The sequence below is a fragment of the Rhinolophus ferrumequinum genome, chromosome 11, assembly GCF_004115265.2.
Source record: "Rhinolophus ferrumequinum isolate MPI-CBG mRhiFer1 chromosome 11, mRhiFer1_v1.p, whole genome shotgun sequence".
Lineage (NCBI taxonomy): Eukaryota > Metazoa > Chordata > Mammalia > Chiroptera > Rhinolophidae > Rhinolophus > Rhinolophus ferrumequinum.
This window is the reverse complement of record NC_046294.1, coordinates 26169610-26186054: the sequence shown is the minus strand read 5'-3', so window position 1 is coordinate 26186054 and position 16445 is coordinate 26169610. Positions and strand designations below refer to the sequence as shown.

Below are 16445 nucleotides of genomic sequence, written 5' to 3'. Positions count from 1 at the left end.
CTAGAAGAAAATATAGGCAATAAACTCTCTAACATTGCTCTTAGTAACATTTTTTTTTTGATCTATCTCCTTGATCTAGGGAAACAAAAGAAAAAATAAACAAATGTGACTACATCAACCTAAAATTTTCTACACGGCAAAGGAAACCACCAACAAAACAAAAAGACAGCCTATTGAAGGGGAGAAGATATTCACCAATGATACATCTCATCAGGGGTTAATATCCAAAATTTATAAGGAACTCATATAATTCAACACCAAAAAAATAAATAAATAAAAATCCAATTAGAAAATGGGCAGAGGATGTGAATAGACATTTCTCCAAAGAGCACATACACATGGCCAATAGACATATGAAAAGATGCTCAAAGTCACTAATCATCAGAGAAATGAAAATTAAAACCACAATGAGGTAACAGTTCACACCTGTCAGAATGTCTACCATCAATAAATCAACAAACAACAAGTGCTAGGGAGGATGTGGAGAAAAAGGAACTCTTATGCTCTTATGCACTGTTGGTGGGATTGAAAATTGGTGCAGACACTATTTCTCAAAAAATTAAAAATAGAATTACCTTATGATGCAGCAATTCCACTTCTGGGTATTTATCCAAAGAAATCCAAAACACTAATTTGAAAAAAAATATATGCACCCCTACATTCACTGCAGCACTATTTTCAATTGACAAGATATGCAAGCAACCCAAGTGCCCATCCACAGACAACTGGATAAAGAAATTGTGGTACATATATACAGTGGAATAAGAACTGGCCATAAAAAAGAATGAAAACTTACCATTTAGAACAACATGGATGGAACTAAAAGGTATTACTTTACGTGAAATAAGTCAGACTGAGAAAGACAAATACCTTATGACCTCATTTATATGAGGAATCTAAAGAACAAAATAAATGAACAAACAAAACAGAAACAGACTCATACATACAGAGAACAAAGTGACGGTTGCCCGAGGAGAGGAGAGTTGGGGAGCTGGGTGAAAAAGGTGAAGGGATTAAGTACAAACTGGTAGTTAAAAAATAGTCACGAGGATGTAAATTACAGCACAGAGAATATGGTTGGTAATGTTGCAACAACTATGTATAGGTATGAGCCTAATCGGAGGGATCACTGCATAAATTATATAGATGTCTCACAACTATGCTGCACACCTGAAACTAATTTAAAATAATATTGAATGTCAACTGTAGATAGAAAAAAAATAACTGAAAAAAGAAAATGGATATTCAAAGAGGTGCCATAATTTGCCAGTGTCACACAGCTTCCGGCAGAGTTGGAATTCAAACTTCCTTCTAAGCCCAAGCCTGTGTTTTTTACATAATTAAACCTGTTACCCAATGAAACAACTCTTTCCATTTGAGAAATGCATAAACATCTCATGCACTGAGTTAAAAAAAAAAAAAAAAAAAAAGATTATTTAAGTGAACTGCTTTCTTCTGTGCTGTCCACATCAGAAACAAGCATGTTTGTGCTTTCTAGGTCTAAGACAGCACTCACTACCAGGCAGAGTTTATTACTTCCGCATAACTCTATTCAAGAATGTATTCATAAAGTCTTGGCTAAAACATCCTATTTAAATAACATATATTACACATGCAAGATATTTCTCATACTCTTAACCAGGAAGCCATTGCTTTAAAAATAAGTGTCGTGAGATGTCAACAATAAAACAAATTCATGATTGCTCTCATGAAACAATGGGCTGGAAACCTCTCAGGCTACCAAAAGTTGATGTGAACGGATGGAAGAGGAGATGAGAGGAAGACTTGTTTGTGTCTACGTTTGGAGAGCAGGGGAGTGACCAGTTGTATGAGTGTGTGTGTGTGTGTGTGTGTGTGTGTTTGTGTGTGTGTGGTGTGGTGTGTGTGCCTGAGGCCAAGATACCTGAAATGCAAAACTGAAGGATGATGTATCTCTACTCTAGCCAGTCCCAAAATCTTCCAAGAAAGAAACTGTGGACATGACACAGATGTTTTTTCAAGAGCCATTCTAAAAACACATGGTACCATTGGTGTTTCTTTAAAATGTAAGCGACAATGGGCAGCCCAGAGCTGGGGTGTCAACTACAGCAGAACCTACGTATGCAGTTAAATATGCACATGCGATATAAAATGCCTTAGATATCTTAAGAGAGCCCCAAATACAATTATTCTTATCCTGCAATACCTCATTTAAATATATGACCCCCAACCCCAAGGAGCATAACCTAGGGTCATCACTGCAAATCGAAGGGGGCACAGCACTTTTTGGCATCTTGAGATATCTGGAGTGTTCAGATGCCCTGGAAGATGACCCAGGAGCAGGGAAGCCATGTTGTCATCGAAGCACCTATAGTACAGGTAAGAAATCCTTCTTTATGGGGTGTATGCCCTCAACAAGGAAGCTGCAGCCAAAGAATATGAGGGACAAGAGGACTGTCCATAAATATATGTGAAAATATATGCTCAGGAAGAACCAGGGAAGCAGAGCTAGAAGGGCTGCGGTGTTCTGTTTAGCAGGTGGGGCTCTCGGCCAGGAAATGTGGCCGTTTGCCCTATGACCTTATTTGTACCTCCGGCTAACAAGGTCTGAGGACATTTGGGTTCCACTAATAATAAAGCATATGTGTTCTTAAAATACAATTCTATGTTTAGTTGCTTCTTATTAACTGTGTTAAGCTATTTACACAGTGGGATTGTATTTAAAGAGTTATTTAGTAAAGAGTTATTTAGTAAAGCCACAAATGGACAGTTTCACTAACGCTAATCACGCGGGTGCAGTGAAGCAAACTTATGTTCAAGCAAGTAACATGGGTGAGAACTTCCCATTCTTGTGATATTTTCCAGGCCAGTAGACTTGAAATTATGCCATTCCAAAATAATTCTGGGGTGGGAAGCTTCCTGGGATAATACAGCCACACTTAAGTGAGAGTTACGAGGAGAAGCTGATGTGAGAAAGCTGTAATATTGCTGGCATAACAATAGGTGCTGCCAGGGAGTGAGGCAGTTGACAAATGGGCTTGCCAGGGAAGGCTAAGGGACATTCCTGCTAACCACGAGGAGGCCGGCCTGATGCAGCAGGTGCTGGGCTGTCATGAGAGCCCAGGACCTCCAGGGTAGACAGAGGAAGCCACAGGAACGGGCTGCTTTAAGGAGGAAGGAGGTGCAACACCTGGGAGTGACAGCCGCTGCAGGAGAGGACCGACACACAGACAATGGGTCCTGTGCAAGGTCACCGGGCTTGAGTGGGCACTCTCAATAAGCAAAGTGTCAAGACTCGGAATACCTGATTCTAAAGATTGAAGTGTACCAGTGGTGAAAATCAGTAAGGCTTTCAAGGAATGTGAAGGAAAATTCAGTGGCAGTTGGATCCAGGTGGCCTGGACCAGGAAGCTCTAGAAGAGATGCTCCTTCAGGGCTCACCATGTCACCCAGCTCTACTGTCACTCTAAATCCAACTAAACCAATGTACAAACCTGCGCACCCGGTCTCTTCCTCTTTCTCTCTCCTCATTTCTCTTGCCTCTCTCCAGCCTGAAAAAATATACTCTGGTGTCTGGTATGTATGACACCAAAAAAGGTTTATTTAAGAAAGATTTTACCAATAAACATACAAGAATATTTTTTTCTAAATAAGATGGGTAAATTGTATTGTCTCAGATATACATAGTAAGTACATTAGAAAAAGAGAAAAACAGATTTTATTACCTTTTTTGGGAAAAAAAAAATAATCTTATTGAAAATGGAAGACAAGGATAAAACAAGAAGAGGGAAAAAACATATGCTTTATTTACATATTTATTATTTATTCAGCAAGCGTTACTTGGCACCTACTATGTGCTGTACATTACTAGATACTGTTGGGTAACAAAAGTATTTCTTTGTTACACAAAAAAAGTGTGATATAAAATGTTCTCACAGGTATCATACGAAAGACAAATAAAATCATACTTATTTCTATAAGATCTCATTTGAATGTATGTTAACTATAAAATGTGGAATGAGTCATTTGAAAAGAAATGCTCTATTTTTCTTCTAATAAACATGTATCCATATGTTAAATTTACAGTCCTGAATGCTACATTCAGGAGAACGAGGCCGTGAAATTGTGGCAGTCTGGCTGAAGGTTAACCCTTTGTGGTGAGCAAATAATAACTGAAGATAAACCAAGACAGGCTACTCAACAGGGTAATCTCCCTTCAGCCAAACGGAAGGTCTGACCTCCAAAGATTCCTTTAAAGCCAAACACAGTGAGGCAGGCCAGCCAAAAATGGATACCAACCTTACTTCTCAGACTCAGGCTATTCAAGACAGAACGCCAAAAAGCAAGTTGCAGCATGCTCTGAGAAAGAAACTGCCTCCTAAATATTACCGGGTTATAACTGATGCCCCATAGCCTGGCTCTTGCTCCCATCACCATGGTGATGTGCTGAGTCATACTTTAAGCAGTACACTGTAAGATACATGGAGAGGCCATGACAGTACAGGAAGACTGAAATTTTTAATGACAAAGAAGACTGAAAAACCAAAAAGTCCAAGAGCTAGACATCTGATTCTAGGTATTTTGTAAGACAGTGTGTAATGTTTTGGGGAAAGTTGCTAGCTCCTGATTGTCAATATTAATCTTGATATATAAAGAACCTAAAACAAAATTACAGGAAAAAATGTTTTTTATCATAGTCTAAAAAGAAAAATACTGAATTTCATCCCAGAGTATAACGCACACAGCCCATGGTGGACTCAAATGCAGTTTGCATATTTGGTAACTGATTCTAAATCAAAATGAAAATCTAAGTTCATTTTGATTTTCTATCACAGAGTAGTTTTAACTTTCCTGAATACTAACTAAGATTTAGTTAATTAAAAATTAAAATGGAATTTCTCATAAAAAATTATATAAAATTACTTTTCCAAAATATACCAACTTCTACCAAACATTTAAGGATGAAATAATACCCCAAATGCTATACATTTTTTACCATAAAAACACAAGAGGAGACAGTACTTCTCAGGTCATTTTGTGAGGCCAGCATTAACCCAATATCAAACCCAGACAAAGATCTATCCAGAAGAGAAAACTACAGATCAATATTCCCCTTGAATATAGATACATAAAATCATCAACCAAATGTTACCAAACCAGATCCAGCAATATTAAAAAAGGATGAAACAGCATATAGCCAAACAAGACTCACCACAGGAATTCAAGACTGGTTCACCATTTCAAAATCAATCAATGGAATTTGCCATACTAACTGACTAAATAATAAGAAAAACCGTATGTTCGTCTCAATAGATGGCAGAAAAAAAAATTCAACAAAATTCTAAATGCCTTCAAAATAAAAATTCATACCAAACTAGTAATAAAATGGAACTTCTTTACCCTAACAAGGGTTTCTACAAAAAAACCTACAGTTAACATTATTCTCAATGGTAAGAGACTGAATGATTTCCCCCTAAAATTGAGAATAAAGCAAAGATGTCATCTCTTACTATTCCTATTCAAAATAGTACTGAGAATCCCAGCCAGTCCACTCAGAGATGGAAAAAGAAGAAACAAAATGCATACAGATTCGAAAGAAAGGAACAAAATAGTCCCAATCCACAGATAGTATGTCTATGTAAAAAATGCGAAAGAGTCTACAACAAAGTTCCAAAAACTAGTAAGAGTTTAACAAAGCTATAAAATAAAGATCAATATGTGAAAGTCGATCACATTTCTGTGTAACAGCAGTGAACAATTGGGATTTGAAACTAAGATTAAAAAACAAAATATTTGTATTACATGAAATATTAACATAAAATACTTAAGGATAAATCTTTTACAAATGTGTGTAGGATCTGTATGCTGAAAGTTCTGAAACACTGACAAAAGAAACAAAATATAAATAAATAATAAATACAACGAAAGAAAATAAACAAAAGAAATAAAATATAAATAAAAAATAAATACACTATATTAATGAACTGGAAAACAAAAGAAATGAAGTATAAATAAATAATACACTATATTAATGAACTGGAAAACAACATTGTTAAGATGTTAAATGTAAATTTTTCCAATTTGATCTACAGATTCAATGTAATCCCAATAAAAATCCCACCAAGCTTTTTTTTTTCTTGTAGATTTTGACCAGTTCATTCTAAAATTTCTATGGAAAGGCAAAGGAACTGGAATAGTTAAAACAATTCTGAAAAATAACAATGTACATTACACAGTTTCCAAATCTTATGATAGAGCTACATAATCAACATAGTATGGTCTTAGTGAAAGGATAGAAATACGAATCAATGGAAAAGAACAGAGAGACAAAATGGACACATAGAGACATAGTCAAATGATTTTTGACAAGTTAGAAAGGCAATTCAAGAGACAAAGGATAATCTCTTCAACAAAGGATGCTGGAACAATTGGAGATCTATATGAAACAAAAGAAAACAAATTGAATCTTGATAAATACCTCACACCTTATATAAGAATTAACTTAAAATGGATCAGAGACCAAAAGTAAAACTTAAAAAATCTTAAAACATCTAGCGGGAGAAAAAAAAAAAAGGAGTTGGCCATAAGATTTTAGATATATCCCCAAATTTTTTTTTAAAATTATAAATGAGATGTTATCAAATTTAAAATTTTTTCTCTGTGAAAACACTGTTCATGAGAAAAGAAGAAACAGACCAGGAGAAAATGTTTGTAAATTATATATTATTGTATTTGTACATAGAATATATAGAGAAACCTTAAAATTCAACAATAAGAAACAACCCAATTTTTAAAATGACAATGATCGGAACAGACACTTCACCAAAAGAAGACAGTCGATGGCAGAGAAGCACAGTAATAAGGAATTATATAACATCATTAGTCATTAGGAAATGCAAATTAAACCTCCAGTGAGATACCACTACACACCTATTAGAATGGATTGAATAAAACAAAACAGAACAAACAAACAAGAAAAACCACTGCAATACCAAGTGATGCTGAGGATGGAGAGCAATAGGAGCATTCACTCACTTTTTATGGGAAAGCAAAATAGCATAGTCACCTTGGAAAACAGCTTGGCTGATATTTATAAATACATACTTGCCATATGACCCAACAATCACACCACTAGATATTTTCTTAAGTGAATAGAAAATTTATGTTCACACTAAGACATGTATGGAAATGTTTACAGCACCTTTATTCATAATCACCAAAAACTAGGAACAACCAAGATGGCTTTCAACAGGTAAATAAATACATAAACTTTGGTATATCTGTACAATGCAACGCTACTTAGCAATATAAAGGAACGAACTGCTGATGCATCCAACAACATGGGTGAATCTTTAAGGCATTTTGTTAAATGAAAAAAAGCCAGACTTAAAAGGTTATATATTCTATGATTCCATGTATATGATAGCATGGAAAAGGCAAAGCTATAGAGACAGAAAAGTGATTAGTAAGTAGTTGCCTGGGAAAGGGGTTGGGGGAGGGGCTGATTACAAAGGAGACATGCAAGGGAATGTTTTAGGATGATCAAACATAATAGGGGACAGGTTTCTCATTGTCAACGAAAGAAGTGTCAAATAATCTTACAGATAACTACAAAGGGAATGTTAGAATAAACCCTGTAATGCTGAATCAGACTCAAACATATCGGTATGAATACATGTTTGTTTTACGGTAGATACAGATATACAGATACAGACATAAATATATATCCATATGTTTACAAAGATAGCATATATACATATATTTCCTAGATCTGTCACTTGAGAGTGCCTAGGAGAAATATTATGCCGCAAAACAATAAGCACACTTTGCACCCAGACCTCGGTTTCTAAACAGCTTTCTTCAACTGAAATGGCTAATTCTATGGTTGCGGCAGGGGACACAGAAGAAAGTCCTGAAGCATCAGAAGAGAAACTACGGAATAATTAATAAGAAGGGGGGAAAATATGGTGCATGTCAAAAGGACACAGGAGTCAAACTGAAAGCACACCCAATGGCTAAAACAAATAATTTGAACAAAAATAAAGAAATGATAGTGTTGGGTTATCACCCAAAGAATAAAATAAATATCCATGAGCCCATATGGATATAAGTAACAGCTTGAACAAATAAGTAAATGGCGAAGAATGCATTAATCTTCCTTACAAAAGAATTCCAATTAATAAATGTAGAAAAAATAAGGGAAATAAAAAGTCACCATTACATCATGATAGCAATAATTGCAGCAGACAAGATCCACCGATAAATGCTAAATTAGTGAGAAAAATTTAAAAGAAACTTGATATTTGTCTAGCCTCAAAATATCTCCCCCCAGATATGTATTTTTTAATTATTGTGGTATCTTAACTACGTCTACAATTTTTTTTAATACTCTTCCCTCCCAGAGATAAACTTAATCCCCCTCCCGTTGAGTGCTTCTAACAGAATGGGAAGGGAAAAACAACAACTTTACAGTGGAGATTTCTGGCAGACACCATCTTAACCAAGTTATCAAGGTCAACATCACCAATAATATGTAATACGATTATCATGCACACCCTGAAACAAAACAATAAAACGGGCAAATCACTTCTGTGATATAGTTCCACAAAGTGCATAACTTCAGTCTAATCATAAGAAACCTTAGACAAAAACCCAGCTGGGGAACATTCTACAAAACACCTGACTACTATTTAGAAGGGTCAAGTTTACTGAAATAGGAAACACTGAGAAATTTAGGAGACTAAGGAGACCTGACTACTAACAGCAATGTGGCACGTGGGGCTGGAGCCAGGAATTGAAAAAACAGGATATTAGTGGGAAAACTAAGGAATAAAATTTGTAGTTTAGTTAATACTATGGCACTAACGCTGACTTCTTAGCTTTAATAAATGTACCATGGTTGGCATTAGGGGAAGCTGAGTGAAAGACATAGAACTTTCTACTATCCTTACAACTCTTCCATAAATTTAAATTTATTTCAAAACAAAAATTTTAAAAGCATTATGTGTAATTTAACTTTGTTAGATATTTTCCTTAAAAAATTGTTATGCTTTTGTTTTGTAAGAATTTCGAAGAAATTGAACACATTCCTGGCTGTTATAAGAGTGGCAACATGTAAACGTAACACTAGCCTGGGAACCTGAAGGGTTTGTTCCAAATTCCAGCCCCACCAATAAGCATGATCCCCAGACAAGTTGGGGATCCCTAAAATGCAATCCTTAATCCTTAAAATAAGGAGTTTCCTAATCCTTAAAATAACGAGTTTGAACACCATGACACTTACAGACCTCTTTTATCATAAAACAAAAACAAGAGAAAAAGTTGGAGGGAGGAGAACTTATATTTCTAAGAAAATAGAAAGCTCAAAGTATTTTTGAATGTAAAGTCTTACCCAAACTACAAATATCAATACATTAAATAATTGCTGGAGCTCTTAGGAGTACACCAGAGACCATCTCATAGTGTTAGCAAGCTAGATTAAATTTCTAAGAGTACTGATGCTTGAGATTTGACTCATTTTCACCTTGGAAAGGAAGGCAACCTACCTGTGAAGTCATCAACCAGAAAGAAAAGGAAAGTCAAAGCCAGTGGCTCCAATGAGAGGTACTGTCTGTCCTGACTGAAAGAGCAGTCAGGGCCATCATCAACTACACGTGCAACACCCAGGGCACTGTTGCAGGAAGAAGCATGTTAGGGCATCTAATCCGCTGGACAGGAGTAATGAATGCTCCCTAAGACACACATTGAATTGCTTAATTCCAACTTTTAAATTAAATTATAAGTTCATTCATTGAAGAATCACAATGCTCTATATTAAATGAATACCAAAAATAATCAAGAAAGAGCTGAGTGTAATTGTCTTCAATACGGTTTGCAGTCTTTATTATAATATTTAGTCTCTTTTTCTTATTTAAGCAATTATCTGGGCTGCTATGGCTATACAATGAGATCTTAGAAGAGGAGGATTTATTGCCTTCTAGTTACTGAAAGAGCAGGCTTATCAAGAATGACATAGGAAGAAGCGCAAACATTCATTTTCTACATTTCAGGGGCCTTTTCTGTAAAGTCAAAGGGTACTATAAAATGTTTCAGGGAACCACACATGCATATACTCACATTTCACTTAGAAATCTTTATGGATTGCAAGTCTCTAAGTGGGTCTCTGTGAAAGGCAAGTATTTAGAACGTCACTCTTTTCCCAAGAGAGCAGGTTTTGATTGCAGAACACATTACATTAATGAAGCTTTGCTGGCAGCTGGTGAGTAAAGCTTCTCGGTAGCATAGTGCATTTTTCCTAACACTGTGTTAAAAAGAGCCAAGCCTGAGCCATGCTCCAGTTCCTTGGGAAGAAAACCAAAACAGTACAAGTGAATACTATTTTTTGGTACTTATTTATTGTGAAAGTTTCAAAATTACAGGAAAGTTACAAAAAGAAAACAAAAAGCTTCCACATTTCCCTGACCGAGATTGAATTACATATATAATAAATATGTGTGTGTTTGTGTATATATATATGTATGTATATATGTTATATATATGTACATATATAATTTGTGATATAGTTTGGGACTATATATCTTGATCCTTATCAAACTTTCATCCAGTAGTATTAATATCCATTGATGATTCTTGCACAAATAAATTATTACATGACAGCTGTGAACTGGTGGTTTTTCTAACTCAGTCATCCCTGCGACATTTATTAGTTGGCATTCTACTCTAAGGAAGAGCCAATCGTCATCTTTTATATATTTATTCATTTATTTATGTCAGTATTGACACAGGGTTCTTCTTTTATTCAATGGTCTATAGTTCATTGATAGTATAGACCATTCATTCAATGGTCTATAATATCATTATTAATTTCGATGCTCAAATTGTCGAGTGAAGGCTTTTTGAAAAAGCATTTGAGGCACATTGAGTTTTCCCAAGTTTGCTTTGAGAGCAAACGGTCACTTGGCCTTCAAAACACTTTGAGGTTAAAAAAAAAAAATGCATCCTCCTGTTTGAACAGAAACCCTAACAAATCTTTTCCCTGCTTAGAAACTCCTGTCTAGACACATTACTCCTTCACAGCACAAAATCTCTGTTTTGCTCCCTATCCAGGGCTGCAGTTAATTACATGAAGAGACAGATGCTGAGCAGCCTAAGGCTTTCTGTGCCACTGTGGCGAGGCTGAGGTCCACTCAACAAGCAGGTAGTGAGAGAAGACAAATGCTGTTTGACAAGGCAGCATATCCCAGCACCCAGGGATAGAAAACAGACAGGCCACTCTGTGTTCCCAAGCAGAGACAGAAATATCAAGCAGATTGTTTCTGACAGAAATCATATCACAGCCGCACTTCCAGACAAAGTCCGCGTGAATGAAATGATACACTTTCTGTTTCCCATCTTCCCCTTTAACAAAACGCAAGTATGTCAAAGGTACATCGAAGGTGACAGCTCAATGCAAGGTGGTTAGCAAGATTGTATAAGCTTGGTTTCCCTTTGGAGATATTAAAGAATCAGAAACAGTTCATCGATTTGGGTGTTGCCGCTTTCCTCTTGATTTTAATGTATTTCCAGGTTCTGAATTACTACCACATAAGTGCTCTATGTTCAGTGAATGTTGTATCAAAATAGAAAATTAAAGTAATAAGTAGTCTTTATTTCATAGGGGAAAATAGAACAGATAAATTACGCTTTCCCAAAATTTATTAAACAATGATAGCTGGAACGTAGTTTCCCAGATGTAAACCCACGCTAGAATACATGTAGGTAAAAGTTATTTTTAGAGGCCACCTAATGACTTGTTCTTACACACTAACAGATATAGAAAGGACATAAAAATAAAATTTTCTTCTCGAATAGTATAATTGGGAGGGGAAAATAATATTTTTATCCAATAGAAAAATAATTATGCCAATGCTTCCTCATGAGTTTCAATGAAATGTGAATTAGAATGATTCTTATCAAAGTATAACTAAATTATTTTAATATATTCCTTTTTAACAGTTTTGTTTTTATAGGGTTTGTGGAAGGTACTTAAATGTTATGTCACAGAGACAATAAGACAATCAAACTAATATGTAAGTTCTAACCAACTGCTGTTTTCAGAAGTCAAGAAAGAAGCCCAATACAACATGCTGTGAGCCCAACTGTTGGATGGAAGACCAACAACAATGATCATTCCCAAAGGAGAAGAGGGAGGGGCACCAAACATATTTAGGGGGGCTCTATTTCTGACCAGAAGGCCTAGGATAACCTTTACGCAGAAAAAATCAACAGCTCGCCTTAGGGGAAGCAGTTAGCAAGAAACTGCCTTTATGTTACAATTTCTATTGCTTTAAATGATCTTTCAGTTACTCCTCCAATTTTATTATGCACTGTTTCCATTTTTTAGCATACTATGATTCTATAAATCAAAAGTCACAAAGTAGATTTTTGAAAGAGAGATGCTATGTCCTCATAGAAATTAGATTATAGTTGGGGAGTATATTCTTTTTTTTATTTTTAAAAGATTTTTATTAAAATGCAGCTAATATACAATATTATATTAGTTTCAGGTGTACGCCATAGTTATTCAACATTTATATACCTAAAGAAATGATCACCATAAGTCCAGCAACCATCTGACACTGTACCATGTTATCACAATATTACTGACCACGTTCCCTGTGCTTTTCTTCACAAGGGAGTATATTCTTAACCAAAAGTGTTCATCAAATGAATCACATGTCACCAAAATTATACCGTAAAAAGAGTTATAACAACTATAAATTCTATAATAATTTAGAATAGTAAAATCATCTCCTAGTCTTAAGCAATTATCAATGTACTATATACAAGAACCATTCAAAGGGTCCTCATGCCCCATACTTTTTGAAATAAACTTGACCTAAAACAAATATATTGTAGTAGCAATAAACCAACAATGTCACCCATCAATAACATTGTCTGTTTTGTATTTAGATGGACACTTTTTTCACATAATTTGGATTTCCATATATAGTACATATAGAAATCTATGCAAAAGCATTTCTTTCTTTTTTCCCACAGAATTTTGTAAACTTAATTAAGTCATAAAAATCATTCCAGGGAAGGCTGGATGGCTCAGTTGGTTAGAGAATGAGCTCCCAACAACAAGGTTGCCGGTTCAATTCCCCCATGGGATGGTAGGCTGTGCCCCTGAAACTAAAGATTGAAAACAGCGACTGGACTTGGAGCTGAGCTGCGCCCTCCACAACGAGATTGAAGAACAATGACTTGGAGCTGATGGGCCCTGGAGGAACACACTGTCCCCCAATGTGCCCCAATAAAATTAAAAAAATAAAATCAAGCTCATCAAGAGAAAAATTGGTGGTTGCCAGAGGGAGGGGGTGGGGGAGTAGATACGGGTGAAGTTTTTGTTTTTTGTTTCGCTTTTTTTTTTTTTTTTTTAGTTTAAATAAATTGAAAAGAAGTTGAACATATGTTTGCCACTATTTTTATAACAAGTATTAGTATACCTGGATGGATATATATTTGGTTCTCCCTGAACCCATATACAGAAATTTAAAATATTAAAACATGCATTGTCTTAGTAAACTGAGATAGCTCCTAGTTCAATAAAAGATATTTTATATTCTCTCTAACATAATAACTCAAAAGGTTGACTTACTATATCTATTTTTTATATATGGCACCTCTATTGTGGTCAAATGGGCTGAAACACGGTGTTGATCCTCAACAACGACAAATTGTTTGTTGGCGATTTTCTCCTTTCTGATCTTCACCAAGTGGTCCCTTAAACCTATGCTCATCGCTGTTTCTCGTTGTTAGCCCACCTGATGCTCAGCAGCCCAGACCTTCCATGTTGCTTGCTAGACTGCTCTCTGCTTTCTGTGTTCTTTTCTTGGGTCCCCGGGCACAGCTGCATTAAAACGCAGAGTTCCAACCTGTCACACTACACATTCACACCGCCCAACTTCAACAGGTCTCTTATTGCTCGAAACAATCATTTTGGTCACCTCTATTCATTTCATTTCAGCCCAATTTAACCAAAATATACAATACACAGAACACTTTGCTAGACAATAAAGAATAAAAGAACAAGACTAACCCCACTCTCAAAGAATTATAGACTATCATGGGAGCAAAACATATGTGGCAAATACCTCAAAGGTGGGATGGGGCTAATAGTATAGGATTCCAAATCTTTCCTTTTCTCCTTCAGATCATCCCCTCAGTTTTCACCCTCAGCCAATGACCACAATTATGTCTCACTGAGATCATGGCTACTTGATAGAAATCTCCACAAAAACATTTTCTCCACCTCCATACAGTTCTAGCTTCTCATACTCCATTCTTTAAAATTTTTATTTAGATCTATCTCTTGCTACTGATCAGGGATTTTTTTCCATATTTATTTCCTAATTGGCCAATATCTTAACCTTTTCCTCTCTGCCTTCCTACATGTACATAGTTCCTCTTCCTAAAAAAAATAAAATAAAATAAAATAAATTACTGCCTAGTCTCTATTTTTACTTGTCCCTTCCCACTGCCAAACTTTTCTGTGTTCCATTTCAACTTTAAGTCCACAATCCTTCTGCCACCCACAATCTGAAAACTACTTCCTCAGGTACCACCAGTGTCTTCAGTGTCAATCACGCCAGTAGCTTTTCCCCCGATTTTCCCTCCCCTTCATGTTTCTACAGTTATGGATACAGAGTGTCACTCAAACCTTCTCCAAACTCTCTGCAGTTAGCTTCAGGACACCACACATGGTGGTGGATCCCTTCACCATTCTCAATCATTACTTGGTTGGTTGGTTTGTTTGTTTGATACTTCACTTTCCTCCTAAATGGGAACTGCCTCCATGGTTAGCTCCTCAGTCTTCCTCTCCACAGACTCCCACAGAGAACACATATATTCTCATGGCTCACCTATCCCCAGGCCTGTGCTCTCACACACACCAGCCCCTTGTCTACAATGATCTATTGAACAAACCAGAGGCTCTGGATTCAGACTACTTCAATCTATCTTCCTGCTGTGCCACTTACTAGCAGGGTGTAACTGGAAATGTTGTTTACTCTCTTCATTCCTTAGTTTCCTCATCTTACAGGGCTACGATCAAGATGTTGGTTTTCATCTGCTGACTTGACTGGGGAAAAATCCAAGCACCCTCAGGCTGTTCACAGAATTCACTTTCTTACAGCTGCATGACTAAAGCCCTTCCTGGTGCTGCCTGCAGTTGTCTGCTGCGTGGTCCTCTCCACAGGCGGTTCGTGTTATAGCAGTTTACCCCTAGAAGAGTTCTAGGAGAGTTTCTCTCTCCAGTCTGCTAAGATAGAGTCTCACATGATGTTGTGTAAGAAGAGTGTGACTCTAATCATTTTTGCCACATTGTATTATTTAGAAGCAAGTCCCAAGTTTTGCCCACACTCAAGGGGAGGGCAGTCAGCAGAGCATGACTTATTGAGTTCTACCTTATGACATGTCCCATATAAGAAACAAACTAACCCCATCGATTTTCTTGTGAAAATTATTTTTAATGAGAAATATTTTAAATGTTTCTCATTTTTAAGCTTTAAATATTGTATCTCAATGAATTCTTGACCAACCTATAAAAATTTCATACTATAAAATTTTTAAATGTATAAATATTTACATGACCAGGCAATTCCTTAGAATATCTCTAATCTAAAGCTAGTATTTTGAATATAATTTTTAAAGTAATCTTCAATAAGTTCTACTGTTTTGCTTTCATTATGAATATAGGAAAGATGTTTGGTTATATAAATGAATACTTATTTACACATCTATCTTATCATTTAAAAACCTACTAAATAAATGCATATATTAATGGAACATAACAGAGTCCAAAACACATTCATGCATGTATGGAAATATGAGATATGACAGAGGCAATGTTAAAAAATTTAGTTATACAGTAATGGACTGTTCAATAAATGGGGCTGCAGAAATGAATTCTACATACAAAACGTAAATCTTTTATATTTTTCTGTACAGTTGAAATATTTTGCAATGGTAAAACAGAAAAGATCCTACCTCATCATTATAAACACACACACAAACACACATACACACAAAATCTATTATAAGTTGATTAAAAATTTAAATGCACCAAGACAAACTTTCAAATATTTAAAGGACATTTAGCATGAGCCATGAAATGAAATATTGAGAAATCCAACTACATTTTAAAAACATGTTTAATAAAAGATAAAAAAAATAAGTCTGGGAGAAAATATTTGCAAAGCATCCTAGTATTATCATCTAAAATACATAAATAACTACTGCCAATAAATAAGAAAAAGGTAAACAACGTAACAGAAAATGGATAAAAGCTATAGCTAAGTAATTCACAGAAGAAGGATGCTAGCATGACCAACAAATATGAAAAGATGCTCTGTCACACTAGTAATCAGAGAAGGGCAAATACTAATATTAATATTAACAATAATAATTAGGTACCATTTTTTATT

General features: G+C 35.6%; 1 protein-coding gene across 2 annotated transcripts in view; it reads right to left on the bottom strand.

Moving 5' to 3' along the window:
- Positions 1 to 16445, bottom strand: part of DCDC1 (doublecortin domain containing 1) — a 382228-nt gene that overhangs the window by 96594 nt on the left and 269189 nt on the right. Inside the window, exon 1 of one of the 2 annotated variants that reach the window (XM_033119859.1) lies at positions 10096 to 10120. The exons of the other annotated variant lie outside the window; for it this stretch is intronic. Coding sequence (XP_032975750.1) covers positions 10096 to 10097 — 2 coding nt within the window. The 5' untranslated portion in view covers positions 10098 to 10120. Of the gene's footprint in view, positions 1 to 10095; positions 10121 to 16445 lie in introns of those variants that run through there. 2 annotated transcript variants of the gene reach the window in all.